The sequence below is a fragment of the Mixophyes fleayi genome, chromosome 1 (assembly GCF_038048845.1).
Source record: "Mixophyes fleayi isolate aMixFle1 chromosome 1, aMixFle1.hap1, whole genome shotgun sequence".
Lineage (NCBI taxonomy): Eukaryota > Metazoa > Chordata > Amphibia > Anura > Limnodynastidae > Mixophyes > Mixophyes fleayi.
The window spans coordinates 1,100,436-1,121,852 of record NC_134402.1 but is presented as its reverse complement, the minus strand read 5'-3'; the positions used below and the strand labels follow the sequence as shown (position 1 = coordinate 1,121,852).

The following is a 21,417-nucleotide window of genomic DNA, read 5'->3' as shown; positions in this document are numbered from 1 at the left end:
TATTATTCAGCCCAATAAGGAGCGCCGGTCACCTTGGGTATATCAAATAAACATTAAACAGAATACAAAATCAATAAAATAAATTATGTATATAACTATATCGCTATCTACAAACTTATTTATCATTCATAGCACATATAAAATACATACACACATGTATATGATGATGAAGATGTCCACAATGGTAAGAACAATAATTACCAGATTATCAAATCTAATGTAAAAATCCTATATATATTATATATACATACATACACACACACATATATATACTAATATCAAGTCCTATCTGGACATTGTTAGTGATTCAAACAGTACCTGGAGGGGCCGACTGGCCAGCTCGCACCCCTCTCTTACTAATTCACTTATGATTTAGTTAAAGAGGGGGACATAAATGTTTTTTAATGACTATCAGGAATCTGGGTGTATTCTGTGATATCTGTTTAATGAATACTTGATATAACCGGAGGTGACTGACGCTTCTTATTGGGGTTTTTTAATTTTATGAACAATTCCTGGAAGATGCTTGGATCTGCTGTGACCTACAGATGAGACCTTACCACCCGAATCCAGTGTCCTGCCTGCTACCTTGCAGATCTGATCCAGAGTACGCAATCAGCAAAGAGGTGCTGCAGCAGCTATATACAACAGCCAGAAGCGGTGAAAGAGCCTGGTGGTGGCAGTGACTACTCGTGTGAGTGTCGGCTGGCTGTGTAACACCCGTAGGAGTGGTCAGGAGTATCTGTAACATGGAGCTCATGTGACCATTCAGAGCCAATGTAGTGACAGCTAGCAGCCTGATGATGTCATAGTGAGCATGCTCCCGCCAGGACATGGGATCCCCCTCATTAATACTCATAAATATTCATAGTTATGCAGAAGGTGGAGAACTTCATGCAGATGTGTAATTAGGGGAACGTAGAAGAACATCAAGGTTAACATGCTTAGTCACGTGTCGTCTGCGCACATGTCAGATTAATGTTCCGTTGTATCTAGGCGACATCTACACACAAATTATGAGACAATGAAAGAAACATCACACATTATACTCACAGATTGTAATTCGCTTCCAGTATCAATTACATATCGTATCCCCAGAAGAGAGAAGGATAATTCAGCCAGAGAGCATGAGAGAAAAACATGGCGCTCGTAACTGGATTCACTGTGCGAAGCTTCATACACAGACTGCACAGAACCCCCATCACTGGGCAGCAGAGTCAGGGGCAACAGGGACCCCAAACTAGGACTCAGAGATACCGCTTCCGTTGACAGTGCTGTGGAGCATCGGCACACCTCCTGTGAAGCACAGAACAAAGAACACATTCTGATATCTACACATTATTACCACCACACACATGGTCAGCACACACGGCCCCACTCACTTCTTCACTGGCCAAGAACACCAACACATCTCCTGGTTCATTTCTACGGTGAATATCCAGAACCATGTGACATGCAGACATCACCAGGTCATGAGAATGTGACGGTCGATACACAACACTCGGCATCTGATCCCGGGCTGGGACGGTCACAACGGAGGCACTGGTTCCTAAAAACTCAACCAGACGTTGCTGTAGCCCTGGTGATGTCATCACCACCAGCCGTAGGGCAGGTCTCTGCTGAGTGACGTCCTTCAAGTGGCCCAAGAGAAGGTCAGTGGCCACCGTACGTTCATCTACTTCATCCAAAATGACCACACCAGCAGTCTGCATCAATGGGTTAGAGGTCAATTCTTGGAGCAGAAGAGAGTCCCAGCAAAATCTGCACAGGACAGATATTATATTTATAACATACTGTAACCCACAGTCAAATCTTCCCAAGTGTCAACAACCCGATAATTGTAGCTTCTCAGACATGAAAATAATAAAAGTAGTTCCCACAGGAAGCATTGGTACTGGTTACATGCAAGTGGTGTATACAGAACACGGCCATTGTCTCCATCTAGAAATATGTCCTGACCGCTTACGGAGCAGAGGATTTATGAGGAAATCCATGGGAATTACTAGACTACAGTCTTATTAAGTAGCACATACCATGGTGTATAGTTACTTAGTCTGAGCTACAATAATTGAGTGGTTAGAAGAAGATTGCTGAACACGGCTCTTATAGACTCTGCAAATTGAAACTGAGAAAACTAAGAAAATTGTGAAATATGATATTTTATTACAAGGATCAGACAACTGCGATTCCAGATCATGGGATAAACCTCCAGAACTGAAGGCAGCCACCGTCTCTCATACAGCAGGATTTAGGGGCCTAGATTAGACTTCACGTAGGACAGTGCGGGCACAGAAGGAGGTTGGAGGAAGTCAAAGACCTCCAAGGTCCAGAGAAAATCTGGGGGCAGAATCAAAGGGACTAAAGTAGCTGCACCTATAACAGGCACCAAAAGAAACAACCAGAAACACTGCTCAGGATCATCTAGACATGAACCCCCACAGCCAAGACGCAGATACTAAGTGGTCAGATGACAGATAACACCGCATCTTACAATAAACCCCTCGAGAACGAGTCTCTTTATGGAAATCACTTGTAAAGATATCTTTAATTTGTCAGTATGTTTATCATTATAAAGAAATCCAAACCCTTTATACTGAACCAAATACTGTAATCATCTCTGAACCCTAAGATCTAAAGTCCACCTACTACACCCCATCGGTGCAGTGTCCTCCAATGGCAGGAAAGAGAAATATCTGTAGTGCAACAAAGACTGTTATATTCCTGCATTGTCTTTTAGCTGAATACTCATCACTGCATTACCTCAGAGTCTGTGTTTTTTCCTGACTGCTCTTGATTACTGAAATATACAGAGTGCTTGTTTTCGGACAATCATTATATGCTGTGTGCTGTGCGCAGATTTTCTAACAAAGAGTAGAATTAAGGACCGTAAATGCCGATACATGTGTGTTTTGCGTTAAATTGCTCTGCACATGGCCAGAATTGGACTATACTGCAGAGAACACAAGTGCAAGTAATTCCTCTACGAGCACAAAGGCTGTGAGGTCATAGGTGTAACGCGGAGGAGAATGGGAGTATGCACGTAGTCAGGTACAGTAAGGGCGTGCTAAGCTCAAGCACACGCAGCATCTGATTAAAGCTTTGAGCTCCAAGGTACATGTTGTTCAGTCCACTTACACAGGTGGTCAGACATTCACTGCAACTTCTGTCCATTCAGCTCAGTGTAAAGTAGCAACACCCAGAATAGTTCACGGAAATACCATGTGCTACACTTTATACATTAATATTAGCACATTACATTCCTAAATATACCACATATTTATTAACTGATCAATATCTATCAGTCCCATGGACAGTTTCTTCCATTTCTACAAAGGTAGAATATGCCTCGTGCCTCATGGTGGCCTCCAAAACACGGGCCTTTCCCTCACAGGTGCTCAGCCTGTTACAGAGAAATCTACAGTTATGTCATATTCTCTTCATTTCTTTATGATGGACTTAAAGCTCTGGGGGATATTAAAAGTTATTTTAGAGTTTATCAGATTTGCTTCCACGGTTCGTTGATCTTCCTGATGAAGCTCTGGTTTGATAGCGCACTAACTGTAGAACCATTCAAACAGATGTATTTATTTAGAAATCCACTAAAAAAAACTTTAATTGTACAAAGGTAAGTGCCAGTCAATGACATAACCTCCGCTCTGGGCTATTACCGTACTCATTAGAAGAGCTGAATGCTTATGTAATTAATTACATACAAGATTAATATATTTGATTGGTGTATTTATATATTATACCTTTTTGAATCAAGGATCTAATCTGATTCTTTGTATAACAATTAGGCTGCAACTGCGGCCAATTAAAGACTTGTTCTGCTTGCACTTTACAAAGCCGACCAGTCGGCTCACTAGCCCGTGGCTTGGAAAGAGTCTACAAAGAGTAGACGAGACGTGTTGTTATATAGTGATCTCTGAGAATACATCTGGCTGCAGCTGCTGCTACACAAGCTGTACACAGACCTCTTCTATTACATCTGCACTAGGACACACCGTCAGCACCGTGACTGGGATCTAGGAGCCTGCACGGAGGAGCGAGCGTAGGGAGCATGAGTGCTCAAATGTACCCCCCACCCCCCCCGACCAGTCTGGTAACAATGTGACTATTATATACTAGGCTTACTGACTATATATATATATAACGCTCTCTATATATGTGGCATGAGGACAGCAGTTATAGTAAGCTGCCCACTGGCTCAGCTCTTTGCCCAGCTCCCACTTTTCCTTATTCTCACAAATATAACTCTTGGATATTTCTGAATATTGTTGTCAAACATCACAGCAGCTCTGAGGATCAACTTCATACCAAAAACAAAGCTATTTTAGGATCTACTGGTCTACCATTTCTGTTCAGCCGTGGGACCTACAGAGCTCAGCTGTGATCGCTGTTACCATCTCTGTTTGTCTGCTGGACCCTCTGCACCCAGCTGTCAGCATCCTCCTGGACCTCGTCATGTCAGAGCTGCAGAAACTGCCTATTCCATTAACCACAGCCAGGGGGCGGTAAAGTATCCTTCACCTCATCCATTGTCCTGCAAAAATTTGAATCAATTGTTCTTTTCCACTCTCTCATTACCTACCCTAACTAATACACATTCATTCACATCTCTCCATCGTGCACCCACTCAATTTACACTCTCTCCTATTCACTGTCACCGTACTTCTTTCTAAACTCCTCTTCTTTATCCATCATCCTATTTCTCCCTCCCCTATTATGATTCCCCTTCACTACTTCCCTCCTCGCTAGTCTGTACACATGAACTGTTTTGTCTCCTTCGCCCGCCGCACTCACCAGCTACATAAACAGAAATAAACCTCACACCCACTAATCCTCCTCACATGTCCTCTTTCTCACACTGCACCTACTCATTGCTGCTGGTAACAACTCACTTAAGTCTGGTCCCTGTACAATCCCCATTATCTGCTCACATTCCTTGCTCCACCCCAAACCTTTCCATCCACCTGTACTTGCAATCCCACCAATCCTTTTCCATATATCTCCACTACCCTCTCTTTCCTTCTCCTGTGCACTATGGAATGCCAGATCTGTTTGCAACAAACTTGCATCCATTTATGATCTATTCATTACAAAATCCTTCAACCTCGTTACTATTACAGGAACCTGGCTCACCTCTTCTGACACTACATCCCCTGCAGCTCCTACGGAGAAATCTCCCTCAGCCATAACCCCAGACACAGAAACAGACAAGGTGTTTGAGTAAGAATTCTACTTTCTCCAAGTTACCCTCTGAAACCTTCTTCTCATTTTTTTCCTTTGAAGTCCACACTATCCGTCTATTTTATCCTTTCCACCTTCGTGTAGCTGTCATTTATCGCCCACCAGGTTCAGTTTCCCAATTCCTTGACAACTTTGCAGTGTGGCTCACTTTTTTCCTATCCTCTGACCTGACTACTTTCATACTAGGTGATTTCATCATTCCCATTGATAATCCCACTGTCTCTTCTACCACTAAACTTCTTTCACTTACTTCCTCCTTTGGTCTCTTCCAATGGACCTCATCTCCCACCCACTGTGATGGACACTCTCTTGACCTTGTCCTCTCCCACTACTGCTCCATCTCTAATTTGTCCAATTAGCCTTCCCACTCTCTGACCACAACCTCCTTTCCTTCAGCCTCACCGTACCTCATGCCCTTCCCCCTACAACCAAATACACACGTACACAACACCACCTAAGTCCTCTTAACCCAATCCACTTCTCATTTTCACTAAAACAACTATTTTCTCCAATGACAGCGTTGTGCTGTCCTAATCAGGCTGCCCCTGTCTATAACAAACACTTGACCATAGACAATGCAGCTCCAGCTGCTACATATAGTCTCCGATGATCCAACCCCAGCCATGGTACAACAAACAGATCCGCTACCTACAAAAGTGCTCCTGTACTGCAGAGCGCCACTTGAGGAAATCTCGTTCCTATCCTGATTTCCTCCCCTATAAATCCATCCTCTCATCTTACAGCGCTGCCCTTTCAATCCCAAACAATCGTCAAATCTTTAATATCCACCCAGTCTTCTAACCCACATCACCTATTTGCCACATTCAACTCACTTCTCTGCCCACCTGTACCTCCTCCTTCTCTGCCCATCTGCACCTCCTCCATCACTGCCCAAGATTTTGTCACCTATTTATAAAAGACAAAAATGATACCATTCCACAAGATATTTCCTCATGACAAATTCCACTCACTCTGCCCACCTTTACCTACACTCCCCAATCCACCCTTAGTTTATTCTCTCCAGTAACTGGTGACAAAGTCTCTGCACTCATCTTATCATCTCACCCTAAAACCTGTCCTCTCGATCTTATTTCCTCCCAACGTCTCCGCTCCCTCTCCTCCTCTGCATGCCCACCTCTATCTCACCTCTTCAACCTGTCTCTCTCCCCTGGTAGATTTCCATCCTCCTTTAAACATGCGCTCATCTCACCAATTCTACAGAAACCATCTCTAGATCCAGCCTCCCTCTCTAGCTACCGCCCTATTTCTCTAGTGTCCTTTTCCTCCAAACGCCTGTCTCACTATCTCTCCTCTCACTCCATTCTCCATTCTCTGCAATCCGGCTTCTGTCACCAACATTCCACTGAAACTGCTCTCACAACAGTGACCAATGATCTAAGTCTAAGGGTCATTTCTCCATACTCATTCTCCTGGACCTCTCTGCTGCTTCTGACACTGTTGATCACCCTCTTCTCCTACACCCCATTCCCTCCATTAGCCTCTGGTTCACCTACTACCTATAGAACGGCTCCTTTAGTGTTTCTCCCTCTGGCACATCCTCCCCTCCACTCCCGCTATCTGTTGGGGTCCCACAAGGCTCTGTTCTTGGCCCTTTACTTTTTTCATTACACACCTCTTCTCTTGGGGCAGTAATTTGCCCATTCGGCCTCCAATATCACCTCTACGCTGATGACACCCAAATCTATATCTCTTCCTCTGACCTCTCTCCTTCTGTACTATCTCGTGTAACTGTCTTTCTGCTATCTCCACATGGATGTCCCAACACTACCTAATGCTCAACATGTTCAAAACAGAACTTATTATCTTCTCTCCTGCCAGAGTCACCACCTGCCCTCAGATCTCCCTCACTGTAGTAACGCCACAATTTCCTCAGTCTCCCAAGCCCGCTGCCTCGGTGTCACACTCTGCCCTCTGCTTTATTCCTCACATCCAGACTCTCTCCCAGTCCTGTCGACTCCACCTTAATAACTGTCAGAATAAATCCTTTTCTTACTCAACATGGTACCAAAACTCTTATCCATTCTCTCATCATCTCCCGTCTTGACTATTGCAACCTCCTGCTATCTGGCATTCCTGACACCCGTATATCCACACTTCTATCCATCCTAAATGCTGCTGCAAGACTGATCTTTCTCTCTCACTGCTCCACATCTGCTGCACCACTTTGCAAATCCCTACACTGGCTCCCTGTGTCCTCCAGAATCAAATTCAAATTACTCACCCTTACCTACAAAGCCCTCAACAACAACACTACCCCTACATACAGCTCAAATCTCATATCGAAATACTCTCCCTCCCGCCCTCTTAGATCTACCTCTGACCTGCGCCTTGTCTCGTCTCTGGTAACCACCTCTCACTCCCACCTACAAGACTTCTCCCGTACTGCTCCCCACTTATGGAATTCCCTCCCACGCTCAATCAGACTTTCCCACAGCCTTCAAATCTTTAGACGCTCTTTGAAAACCCATCTCTTTATTAGACCTTACCCCCGATAACACTATTCACACTAATGCACCCTCACATCTGTCCCAATCTCCACTCTGAGCCACACTCGCTCCTCTTGTTTCAGCTGTGCCCTCTTTCACTTAGAATGTAGCTCTGTAATGAGCAGGGTCCGCCACACCCTTTGTTTAATGCCATGTGTTTTTTTGTGTTTTTTTTGTCTACCTTGTATGCCCCTGTTTCATGTACGTCCCTGTTTCATGTACGTCCCCGTTTCATGTACGTCCCCGTTTCATGTATCGTCCCGTTTCATGTATCGTCCCGTTTCATGTATCGTCCCGTTTCATGTATCGTCCCGTTTCATGTATCGTCCCGTTTCATGTACGTCCGTTTTCATGTACGTCCCTGTTTCATGTATCGTCCTGTTTCATGTACGTCCGTTTTCATGTACGTCCGTTTTCATGTACGTCCCTGTTTCATGTATCGTCCTGTTTCATGTATCGTCCTGTTTCATGTATCGTCCTGTTTCATGTACGTCCCTGTTTCATGTACGTCCCTGTTTCATGTACGTCCCTGTTTCATGTACGTCCTGTTTCATGTACGTCCTGTTTCATGTACGTCCTGTTTCATGTACGTCCCGTTTCATGTATCGTCCCGTTTCATGCATCGTCCCGTTTCATGCTTCGTCCCGTTTCATGTATCGTCCCGTTTCATGTACGTCCGTTTTCATGTACGTCCGTTTTCATGTACGTCCGTTTTCATGTACGTCCCTGTTTCATGTATCGTCCTGTTTCATGTATGTCCTGTTTCATGTATGTCCTGTTTCATGTATGTCCTGTTTCATGTACGTCCTGTTTCATGTATCGTCCCCGTTTCATGTATCGTCCCCGTTTCATGTATCGTCCCCGTTTCATGTATCGTCCCCGTTTCATGTATGTCCCGTTTCATGTATCGTCCCGTTTCATGTATCGTCCCCGTTTCATGTATCGTCCCCGTTTCATGTATCGTCCCCGTTTCATGTATCGTCCCGTTTCATGTACGTCCCCGTTTCATGTACGTCCCCGTTTCATGTATCGTCCCCGTTTCATGTATCGTCCCCGTTTCATGTATCGTCCCCGTTTCATGTATGTTCCTGTTTCATGTATCGTCCTGTTTCATGTATCGTCCTGTTTCATGTATCGTCCTGTTTCATGTATCGTCCTGTTTCATGTATCGTCCTGTTTCATGTATGTCCTGTTTCATGTATCGTCCTGTTTCATGCACGTCCCTGTTTCATGCACGTCCCTGTTTCATGCACGTCCCTGTTTCATGCACGTCCCTGTTTCATGCACGTCCCTGTTTCATGCACGTCCCTGTTTCATGCACGTCCCTGTTTCATGCACGTCCCTGTTTCATGCACGTCCCTGTTTCATGCACGTCCCTGTTTCATGCACGTCCCTGTTTCATGTACGTCCTGTTTTCCCTACTGTACAGCGCTGCGGAGCACTGTGGAGCCTTATAAATCTACCATAATAATGAGAGATTATATATATATATCTATCTATGTTCCTTTGCGACTCAGCATGAACAGACTGAACAGTTATTATACCAAAAGATTGTTCTCATCCCAAGTCAGATGTAGGGTTTGGATCATTCCTATTTTACCATATTTCTGACTAATATCATTAAGCACTGGATGTGGAGCAGCTGCACAGTACGATCTACATCTAAACAAAGAATGGTTGTCTTTTACCACCACCAACATCTGCTAATAATCATTGCGTTTAATTAAAGCTAAGATCCTTACAACAATCTATAGTACCATTAAGTTCTGGAACTATTCACACGTTCGTGTTGTGATCTGAAATAGCAATTACCATGAGATTTGTATGTGTGAAGCTCAACATTGCCATGAACGGTGTTGTCATTATTATTAGCGTTTTATTCTTATTTTACGCTATAATCAGTTTTATGTTTTTTATGAATAAATTGCGGTATTATACTATAGCGGTTCTCTGGTTATCGCTTGTTTTTTTATTAGATATTACAAAGCATTTTGGGATGATCCGTGGTAACAATTCCTGAATAAATCCATGTTCATTCTGCCATGTAAGGCAATAAATAAGGATATAACGCACAGCCGCTGTAAGTACGCGCAGTAACTAGGGGGTCTGAGCGCTATCCCGCTGCTAATAAAACGGGAGAGGCTGTAATTGGCTACATGTAAACATGTATAGTATGTTCTGTGTAGTGTGACTGTGGAAATGATTCCATTAAACACACATTACATTTACGGGTCATTACTCTTGTCGTTGGTTTGTAAGGGGAAAATAAGGAATACATAAAACAGGGACATAAAAGTTAGGCAAAATGAAGCTGGAGGTGCCTGTTCATAAGAGCTTACAATCTAATATTATTCTATATTACACCCAATGCAGGACTTCCACTGGTTTCCATTCCTTGGGTCTTCAGTGGGGTATAGAGCGTAGTACATACAACGTAGAGATCTGATAACCACAATACACATGATGATTTGCACCAAGACGTATGTAACGATACCCTGCTCACCTCAGTATAGTACCAGAGGAGGTACAGTCTTCGTGTGGGACTGAAAATCCAATTTCATGGCCCAAGTTGAGATCCATCTCATCCGCCACTCTGAGGGCTAAGCTGACGGCGGCAGCCGCGTATGGCTGGGAGCAAATGACAGAGCCCTCGCTGTACTGCTGGGAGAGGGTGAACTCCGTACACCACTGGGGGACCTGCGAGAGGGAGAAACGCACCAACACGTTACCTCACACATACCACATCAGGAAATAATAAGATTTTTACTCACCGTAAAATCCATTTCTCTGACTCCATTGGGGGACACTGAGAGACATTGGAGTATAGTAGTGGGCTCAGGAGTCTTGTCACTTTAACTTGTTAAGTGTGTGCACTCCTCCTCTACTTAACCCCCCCTCTCAGAGAGATCCTCAGTTTTGAATAACCAAGAGTGAACGTAAAGGAGGTAATATAACCTGGACAGGTCTTAAATTATAAAGAACCATAACCAAAGTTTTCACACACAGAACTATATACAGAGCAAGGGAGGGTGCGCAGTGTCCCCCAATGAGTCAGAGAAATGGATTTTACGGTGAGTAAAAATCTTATTTTCTCTTTCCTGCCATTGGAGGACACTGCAAAACATTGGGGATATACCAAAGCTTCCTCAAGGGTGGGAATGCTCTGGACCAGCTGCACGCATAACCCTGCGACCAAAGCTTGCATCAGCCGCCGCAAAGCCTTGAAGTCTGTAAAATTTAGAGAAAGTGTGGACGGAAGACCAAGTCGCCGCTCTACACAACTGCTCTGCAGACGCCCCGTGCCTGGCCGCCCAGGAGGCACCTACTGCCCTAGTAGAATGCGCCTTCAAATTTCCTGGAATGGACAGAGAAGCTGCAATGTAAGCTTCTCGAATTGTGGACGTGATCCACCTGGCAATTGACTGCTTTGAAGTAGGCCAACCCCTCTTGTTTGCGTCATATAAAACAAAAAGATCTCTGGTCTTTCTGACCTGAGATGTACGGTCTACATAAGCCTGTAGAGCTCGTACCACATCCAAGTACTGCATAGACCCTTCTGAAGAATCCTTTTTTGACTTGAACACAGGTACAACAATTTCCTGATTAAGGTGAAACCTGGAAACCACCTTAGGAACGAAAGATGGTTTAGTACGAAGGACCGCCCTATCAGCGTGGAAAATAAGAAAAGGAGGGTCACAGCGAATTGCTCCAAGCTCAGACACTCTGCGAGCAGAAGCTATCGCCAACAAAAACAATGTCTTCTACGTAAGATACCTTAAGTCTATTGACCCCACAGGTTCAAATGGAGGCTTAGAAAGAGCGCGAAGAACCAAATTGAGGTCCCAGGGCTCGACAGGATGGAAAAATGGAGGTTGCATATGTAACACCCCTTGCAAGAAAATCTAAATGTCAGAATAACTTGCAATCTTTTTCTGAAAGTAAACAGAAAGGGCCGATATCTGGCCTTTGAGAGAGCCCAGACAAAGACCCCTCTGAACCCCATCCTGTAGAAAATCCAACACACGAGAAAGCTTAAATCTAGAGGATTGGAATCTTTTAGACTCACACCACAAAATATATGTCTTCCACACTCTATAATATATAGAGGAAGAAGAAGGCTTTCTGGCCTTAATCATGGTAGATATAACCTCGAGAGAAACCCTTTGCTTTAAGTATTAGGGTTTCAGTAGCCAGGCCGTCAAAGCCAGCTGATCTAAACCCTGGAAAGGGAATGGACCCTGGACCAGAAGATCTGCCCGCATGGGAAGCCGGAATGGAGGAGCCCCTGCTAATAATAGCAGATCTGAGAACCACGCTCTGCGTGGCCAAAATGGAGCTATTAGAATAGCGGGAACATTCTCACTCTTCAACTTCTTTAGAACCCGGGCAATCATAGGTATTGGAGGAAAAAGATACACCATCTGATATGGCCATGGAGCTGACATGGCATCTATTATTTCCGCCCCTGGGTCTCGAGCTCTTGCGTCATAGCGTGGAACCTGATGGTTCAGCCTGGACGCCATCAGATCTATGTCCGGGAAGCCCCAACGGTTCACCAGAAGGGAGAAGATCTGACTGTTCAAAGCCCATTCTCCGGGATGAAGTGAGTGTCTGCTGAGGAAGTCTGCTTCCCAATTCTTCACCCACGGAATGTGAATGGCCGAAATCTTGGGCACTTGATGCTCTGCCCAAGACAAAATGCGCCTGGTCTCTCGCATGGCAGCCGCACTGCGAGTGCCCCCCTGGTGGTTTATGTATGCCACCGTGGTGGCGTTGTCGGACTGAATTTGTAGTGGCTTTCCTCTTAGAAATTTCTGGGCTCCTATCAGAGTATTGTACACTGCTCTGAGCTCTAGTAAGTTTATTGGGAGAAGTGATTCTTGAGGGGACCAGAGACCCTGAAGCCTCAGAGTTCCTGTAACACCTTCCCATCCCAACAGACTTGCGTCTGTTGTGACTAGAGTCCAAGCCCAGGTCTGTAAGGATTGACCCTTTTCCAGATTGGTTTGGGACATCCACTAGACAAGAGACAGCCTTGTGGATCTGGACAGACGAATAATCTGCTTGTCCAAGTTCTTCTGAGACCCTGACCACTTGAGTAAGATCTCTGCCTGAAGTGGACGGGAATGAAACTGTGCAAAAGGGACTGCTTCAAAAACCGAGACCATTGTCCCCAAGAGTTTCATGCAACTGAGGACTGAGACTTTCTTTTTTACTAGAATGACTCTGGTCCTTTTCCACAGGGCTAAGACTTTTTCCCTTAGTAGGTAAACTCTCAGAGACTGAGTATTGAAAAGCAGACCCAGGAAACACATTTGTTGGGCTGGAACAAGATATGACTTGGGTAAATTCAACACCCAGCCGTGACTCTGAAGAAACTGTATTACTATCTGCACATGGTGAGACAGAAGAACTGCCGATCGTGCCTTCAATAGAAGGTCGTCTAGATAAGGTATAATTGTTATACCCTTCTGACGCAACAGACCTGCCATGATGGCCATAATCTTGGTAAAGACTCTGGGAGCAGTAGCCAGACCGAAAGGGAGAGCCCTGAACTGGAACTGTGCGTCTCCCACTGCAAACCGAAGGAGAGACTGATGTCCCTCCCATATTGGTACATGTAGGTAGGCATCCTTGATGTCTATGGACGCCAAGAACTCCCCCTTCTCCATTCCTGCTATTACAGAGCGAAGGGATTCCATACGGAATTTCTGAATAGTCAGATGTTTGTTTAATGACCGAAGATTCAGAATGGGCCGGAAGGACCCATCTGGCTTTGGTACCAGAAACAGGTTCGAGTAAAAACCTAGACCTCTTTCTAGAGGAGGCACCTGAACAACAACCTGCGCTGTTAGAAGTCTTTGAATAGCCTCCTGAAGCGCCACCCGTCTGAGGGGACAAGAGGGGAGAGGGGTGATAAAAAATCTGTGACGGGGGGGAGTGGGCAAGGTCTATTACATAGCCCCTGGATACAATCCCTCGAATCCAGAGATCTGGCGTGGATATCCACCACTGATCTCTGAACTGAAGGAGACGAGCTCCTACTTGATGCTCCCCCTGAACAACCCCTTCATGCGGAGGGCTTATCTGCTCAACCTCCACCTCTACCTCCTCTGCCTCTGATAGCAGGAGCCCTAGGCGCTGAGTATTGCCCTCTATTAACGGTACCTCCCCCTCGGGAGAACTTCCGAAAGGAACGAAACCTTCCGTGACGGGACCTGTTCGGAGCAGTAGGGAGAGAAGTGCTCTTTCCCCCTGTGGTCTCCTGAATGACCCTCTCAAGCTCCGCCCCGAATAGGGTTAAGCCGTCAAAGGGTAGATTCTCTAAAGCCCTTTTAGAGTCTGCATCCACCGACCATGTCCGTAACCATAGGTTACGCCGAGCTGCTACAATCAGGGCAGATGCCTTAGCATTCACTGACACCGCATCCATAGCTGCGTTTGCCACATACTCTGAGGTCTCCAGTACCTGCTCTGCCATCTGTAAGAGCTCTGTACACGGAATATTATCTCTAAGCCCTTTAATCAAAGCTTCCATCCATAACTGCACGGCCTTGTTGGCCCAGGCCACAGCCATATTGGGTCTAAACATACTTCCCACAGCCGTGTATGCTGAGCGAAGAGCAGAATCACACTTTTTATCTGTGTAATCCCTGAGGGTTATCCGTTCTTGGACAAGAATAGTAGATGAAGAAGCTAAACGGGCCACCGGGGTATCCACCTTAGGAGATGATTCCCACCTTACCGTGTCCTCAGCTGGCAGAGGATAAAGGGATTTGAACTTTCCTGGCATCATAAATTGTTTACTTGGTCGCTGCCAAGCCTCAAATATAATCTCCAACATCTCTGGAGAATGGGGGAATGTAGCCAACTGCGCCTTAGCTCTTTTAAATAGAGAGACCCCCATGGGCGCTGAGGGCTCAGGATCAGCATACCCTAATGTATGCCTGATTCCTAAAATGAAACCATCCACACTAGTGGAAACTGAGTCAGAGTCATAACGACATTCCCCTTCCGGGTTCAAATCTACCTCACCTTCCTCTGCCGAGGAGAGATCTGAATCCTGTTCTAGGTCCAGACCTGTGTCTCTTACTCCTCTGGGAAACGGATAATAACCTGTCTTCCCTCTGGGATGAGCCCTCCTGTGATGTGGAAGCATATTCCTCAGACTGACTGCCTATGCGTGTAAGTGGGATAGTGTTCTCACGTACCTCTGTCACGCGCAGCATAACTGTCGTCAGTCTTTCCACAGCTGAAGAGAAGGATTGCAGCCAAGGCGGTTCCACCACTGCAGGCGATATACCGCCCGGACTGGGCTGTCACGCACCTGAGCCTCCGCAGTACAAGCTGCGCAAAGGGCGTCCCGGTCTGTGTGCCCAACAGAAAGTTTTATATTACATTTTGAACAGGTAAAATACATAACAGAAGGCCCAGAGCGTCCCTTGCCTTTAGCTGTCCCCTTCTCAGCCATTGTCCTATTTCTTAAAATAATTATAAAAAGAAATATAGACAAAATGAGACTATAAAAAAAGTCTCTTGTGCTAGGAAGTCTCTTTAGAAAAAGAGCACCACTCCAAATAACAACAAACAAAAAGTTATACAGTACTGTCTGTGAAAATTCCTGTAACATGAAATAACTCCCATGACAAAAGCATACATATGTAAAACCTCCACAAAATACTCCATTAGTCATACAAGCCTGTTAATCTGTAAGGCAGTTATGTCTGTCGGTAGAGGAGAGGCAAAGCAGAGGATCTGGCCAGCGCTGACACGCTGTTTACTTCCGTGTTCCCACGAGTAGACTGGATCCTGTGCGCGGGGAAATACAGCCTGGGAGGAGGAAGTTGTCATTACTTCTCCTCCCCTTCCTGCTGCTTCTGTCCACCCTGCTTGCCTCCGCCTTCAGGCGCCATCCTGACCTCGCAAAAATGGCCACCATGAAGCGCTGGACTCGCGCTGTATCCACCTATAATGCCCAGGAGCGCGAGTCATGAAAAACGGCCACCTCACCTCTAAATGAGTGTGAGCGCCGCTTGTCCCCTCTTTTCCTAGCTGCTCGTTGCCATAGAGGCGAGCGGGGACCTGCCGGCATCTGAAGCGGCATGGGAGGAGAAGCTGACTGCCATCTCTCTCCCCTTGTCCGCTATGCTGGAGTCCTGTGCTACTCTAAGGGGAAATACCGGCAGAAGGTGAAGGTAAGTGAGCCCCGGCTTCTCTTACCTGCGCTGGGACCCCGAGTGAGCAGAGCTGCGTCCTACTCACTCTCCTGGGTCTTAGGCTGGAGTCCCGCGCTGCACCTAAGGGAAAGAAAAAATAAAAACATGTTATATCTATAAAGACTAATAGAGTACAGGCAGGAGCCTACAGTCCAGTGACCTTAGCTCCAAGTCACTTACAAAAAACTGAGGATCTCTCTGAGAGGGGGGGTTAAGTAGAGGAGGAGTGCACAGACTTAACAAGTAAAAGTGACAAGACTCCTGAGCCCACTACTATACCCCAATGTCTCGCAGTGTCCCCCAATGGGAGGAAAGAGAAATTATACATATATTAACCAGATGACGACCCCGTGAACAGTGAAACCGAACTGACAGTCTGGAGGTCCCCGATAATGGTGGAACAGAACTGATAGGAGTGTGGCTTAGGCATCAACAGTAGGGAAACCGTTCAAGTACTGGGCTCAGGGCATCTCGATGGCTCAGTGGTTAGAACTTCCGCCTCACAGCACTGGGATCATGAGTTCAATTCCCGACCATGGCCTTATCTGTGTGGAGTTTGTATGTTCTCCCCGTGTTTGCGTGGGTTTCATCCGGGTGCTCCGGTTTCCTCCCACACTCCAAAAACATACTGGTAGGTTAATTGGCTGCTATTAAAAAATGACCCTAGTCTGTGTGTCTGTGTATGCGTGTGTGTGTGTTATGGAATTTAGACTGTAAGCTACAATGGGGCAGGGACTGATGTGAGTGAGTTCTTTGTACAGCGCTGCGGAATTAGTGGCGTTATATAAATGGTAATAATAATAATAATAATAATAATAATAATAAACAGGGGCGAGGAGTGTGACGGTCCCATCATTATATTCTGCACAATGTGCAAATGATCAAGAAAGGCATTAGCACAGTACCTGTAATCACCAACTGCCCAGAGCCAGGAACTAGCACAGTGTCTGTAATCACCAACTGTCCAGAGCCAGGAACTAGCACAGTATCTGTAATCACCAACTGCCCAGAGCCAGGAACTAGCACAGTGTCTGTAATCACCAACTGTCCAGAGCCAGGAACTAGCACAGTGTCTGTAATCACCAACTGCCCAGAGCCAGGAACTAGCACAGTGTCTGTAATCACCAACTGCCCAGATCCAGGAACTAGCACAGTGTCTGTAATCACCACCTGCCCAGAGCCAGGAACTAGCACAGTGTCTGTAATCACCACCTGCCCAGAGCCAGGAACTAGCACAGTGTCTGTAATCACCAACTGCCCAGAGTCAGGAACTAGCACAGTGTCTGTAATCACCAACTGCCCAGATCCAGGAACTAGCACAGTGTCTGTAATCACCAACTGCCCAGAGCCAGGAACTAGCACAGTGTCTGTAATCACCAACTGTCCAGAGCCAGGAACTAGCACAGTGTCTGTAATCACCAACTGTCCAGAGCCAGGAACTAGCACAGTGTCTGTAATCACCAACTGCCCAGAGCCAGGAACTACCACAGTGTCTGTAATCACCAACTACCCAGATCCAGGAACTAGCACAGTACCTGTAATCACCAACTGCCCAGAGCCAGGAACTAGCACAGTGTCTGTAATCACCACCTGCCCAGAGCCAGGAACTAGCACAGTGTCTGTAATCACCAACTACCCAGAGCCAGGAACTAGCACAGTGTCTGTAATCACCAACTGCCCAGAGCCAGGAACTAGCACAGTGTCTGTAATCACCAACTGCCCAGAGCCAGGAACTAGCAGAGTCTGTAATCACCAACTGCCCAGAGCCAGGAACTAGCACAGCGTCTGTAATCACCCACTGTCCAGAGCCAGGAACTACCACAGTGTCTGTAATCACCAACTGCCCAGAGCCAGGAACTAGCACAGTGTCTGTAATCACCAACTGTCCAGAGCCAGGAACTAGCACAGTGTCTGTAATCACCAACTGCCCAGACCAAGGAACTAGCACAGTGTCTGTAATCACCAACTGCCCAGATCCAGGAACTAGCACAGTGTCTGTAATCACCAACTGCCCAGAGCCAGGAACTAGCACAGTGTCTGTAATCACCAACTGCCCAGAGCCAGGAACTAGCACAGTGTCTGTAATCACCAACTGCCCAGAGCCAGGAACTAGCAGAGTCTGTAATCACTAACTGCTCAGAGCCAGGAACTAACACAGTGTCTGTAATCACCAACTGCCCAGAGCCAGGAACTAGCAGAGTCTGTAATCACTAACTGCCCAGAGCCAGGAACTAGCACAGTGTCTGTAATCACCAACTGCCCAGAGCCAGGAACTAGCACAGTGTCTGTAATCACCAACTGCCCAGAGCCAGGAACTAGCACAGTGCCTGTAATCACCAACTGCCCAGAGCCAGGAACTAGCACAGTGTCTGTAATCACCAACTGCCCAGAGCCAGGAACTAGCACAGTGTCTGTAATCACCAACTGCCCAGAGCCAGGAACTAGCACAGTGTCTGTAATCACCACCTGTCCAGATCCAGGAACTAGCACAGTGTCTGTAATCACTAACTGCCCAGAGCCAGGAACTAGCACAGTGTCTGTAATCACCAACTACCCAGAGCCAGGAACTAGCAGAGTCTGTAATCACCAACTGCCCAGATCCAGGAACTAGCACAGTGTCTGTAATCACCAACTGCCCAGAGCCAGGAACTAGCACAGTGTCTGTAATCACCAACTGCCCAGAACCAGGAACTAGCACAGTGTCTGTAATCACCAACTGCCCAGAGTCAGGAACTAGCACAGTGTCTGTAATCACCACATAATTAGTGAATACACTAAGAAGAGAAAGAATCTATCCAAGCAGCGGCCGTGTGATAATGGGAAATAAATACCACGTTCACCTGTGTACTTTTGCCGGATCCAGGTTCTGCAGACAAGAGCACAATGTTACTGCTTTGTAGGCTCTCCATGAACTGGTACTTTACACCCCAAATAGGTAATAAACGGCGTCTGGCAAAAAGCTGGTAATACCGAGAGGAAAATGGAAGCCCATCAAATGGGTTTTGTTCCAAATCTATATCTTCCTCATCACCATCGTCCAGCAGAACATTATCCTCATCGCCATCTTCCAACTGCGGATCCTCGACAGAGTTTAAGGACTCCATTCACTCTGAGATGGACTCAACGTGACCACTGCAACACCTGGAGTAATATACAGAAGGATGAGATCATGAGAGACAGGAAACAGAAATCTCTGTAGCACAGCGGGGGAACGGTCTCTGCTGTCTCTACCACAGTGGGGAACAACCTCAGCTGTCTCTACCACAGTGGGGAGCAGTCTCAGCTGTCTCTAGCACAGTGAGGAGCTGTCTCTAGCACAGTGGGAAGCTATCTCTATTACAGTGGGTCTCAGCACTCTAGCACAGTGGGGTGCTGTCTCTAGCACAGTGGGGAGCAGTCTCAGCTGTCTCTAGCACAGTGGGGAGCTCTCTCTATTACAGTGGGTCTCAGCACTCTAGCACAGTGGGGAGCTGTCTCTATTACAGTGGGTCTTAGCACTCTAGCACAGTGGGGAGCTCTCTCTATTACAGTGGGTCTCAGCACTCTAGCACAGTGGGGAGCTCTCTCTAGCACAGTGGGTCTCAGCACTCTAGCAAAGTGAGGAGCAATCTCAGCTGTCTCTAGCACAATGGGGAGCTCTCTCTAACACAGTGGGTGTCAGCACTCTAGCACAGTGAGGAGCTGTCTCTAGCACAGTGGGGAGCAGTCTCAGCTGTCTCTAACACAGTGGGGAGCTCTCTCTATTACAGTGGGTCTCAGCACTCTAGCACAGTGAGGAGCAGTCTCAGCTGTCTCTAGCACAGTGAGGAGCTCTCTCTATTACAGTGGGTCTCAGCACTCTAGCACAGTGGGGAGCAGTCTCAGCTGTCTCTAGCACAGTGAGGAGCTGTCTCTAGCACAGTGGGGAGCTCTCTCTATTACAGTGGGTCTCAACACTCTAGCACAGTGGGGAGCTGTCTCTATTACAGTGGGTCTTAGCACTCTAGCACAGTGGGGAGCTCTCTCTAACACAGTGAGGAGCTCTCTCTATTACAGTGGGTCTCAGCACTCTAGCACAGTGGGCTGCTGTCTCTAGCACAGTGGGGAGCTCTCTCTAGCACAGTGGGGAGCGCTCTCTAGCACAGTGAGGAGCTGTCTCTAGCACAGTGGGTCTCAGCACTCTAGCAAAGTGAGGAGCAATCTCAGCTGTCTCTAGCACAGTGGGGAGCTCTCTCTAACACAGTGGGTGTCAGCACTCTAGCACAGTGAGGAGCAGTCTCAACTGTCTCTAGCACAGTGGGGAGCTGTCTCTATTACAGTGGGTCTCAGCACTCTAGCACAGTGAGCAGTCTCAGCTGTCTCTAGCACAGTGGGGAGCTGTCTCTATTACAGTGGGGACCAGTCTCAGCTGTCTCTAGCACAGTGGGGAGCTGTCTCTATTACAGTGGGGATCAGTCTCAGCTGTCTCTAGCACAGTGGGGAGCTGTCTCTAGCACAGTGAGGAGCTGTCTCTAGCACACTGAGGAGCAGTCTCAGCTGTCTCTAGCACAGTGGGGAGCTGTCTCTAGCACAGTGGGGAGCAGTTTCAGCTGTCTCTAGCACAGTGGGGAGCTGTCTCTATTCCAGTGGGTCTCAGCACTCTAGCACAGTGAGGAGCAGTCTCAGCTGTCTCTAGCACAGTGGGTTTCAGCACTCTAGCACAGTGAGGAGCTGTCTCTAGCACAGTGAGGGGCTGTCTCTATAACAGTGGGTCTCAGCACTCTAGCACAGTGGGGAGCTCTCTCTAGCACAGTGAGGAGCTGTCTCTATTACAGTGGGTCTCAGCACTCTAGCACAGTGGGGAGCAGTCTCAGCTGTCTCTAGCACAGTGGGGAGCTGTCTCTATTCCAGTGGGTCTCAGCACTCTAGCACAGTGAGGCGCTGTCTCTAGCACAGTGAGGAGCTGTCTCTAGCAGATATGAAGCTGTCTCTTATAGGGTCTCACCTCTTGCTCTCTGCTGATTATCTTCTCTTTATTCCGCCCTCACTAGGTGTAACTTCCGCCCACACTAGGTGTAACTTCCGCCCACACAAGGTGTAACTTCCGCCCAAAAGCAGCTGAGCCATAGAGTAACCAATGATATCGTTAAAGATAGAGTCATGTGACATTGGCCATTTTTCTTGTGACCAAGATGTTACAGGGAACACTGGGAGGAGACGGTTAGAGACATAAAAATCCGGGATACATTGTTCTCTACTGACGGTAAGGTCTCATTACTGACATTCAGTTCCCAGTAATAACCACAGGGGGCAGAGTGGGGCAGAGTGTACCTCATACCTCACCTCCAGTAATACTGTGTACCTCATACCTCACCTCCAGTAATACTGTATAACATGGGGCAGAGTGTACCTCATACCTCACCTCCAGTAATACTGTATAACATGGGGCAGAGTGTACCTCATACCTCACCTCCAGTAATACTGTG

At 46.8% G+C, this 21,417-nt stretch overlaps 1 protein-coding gene across 2 annotated transcripts in view; it reads right to left on the bottom strand.

Moving 5' to 3' along the window:
• The window catches only part of DQX1 (DEAQ-box RNA dependent ATPase 1), a 63,941-nt gene extending 42,951 nt beyond the window's left edge, over positions 1-20,990 (bottom strand). For both annotated transcript variants that reach the window (XM_075178952.1, XM_075179036.1), the window contains exons 1-5: positions 20,937-20,990; positions 18,814-19,114; positions 10,261-10,454; positions 1,383-1,761; positions 1,054-1,296 (exon numbers count right to left, since the gene is read on the bottom strand). In XM_075178952.1, coding sequence (XP_075035053.1) covers positions 1,054-1,296; positions 1,383-1,761; positions 10,261-10,454; positions 18,814-19,077 — 1,080 coding nt within the window. In that variant the 5' untranslated portion in view covers positions 19,078-19,114; positions 20,937-20,990. The remainder of the gene's footprint in view (positions 1-1,053; positions 1,297-1,382; positions 1,762-10,260; positions 10,455-18,813; positions 19,115-20,936) is intronic.
• Positions 20,991-21,417: the final 427 nt, after the last annotated feature.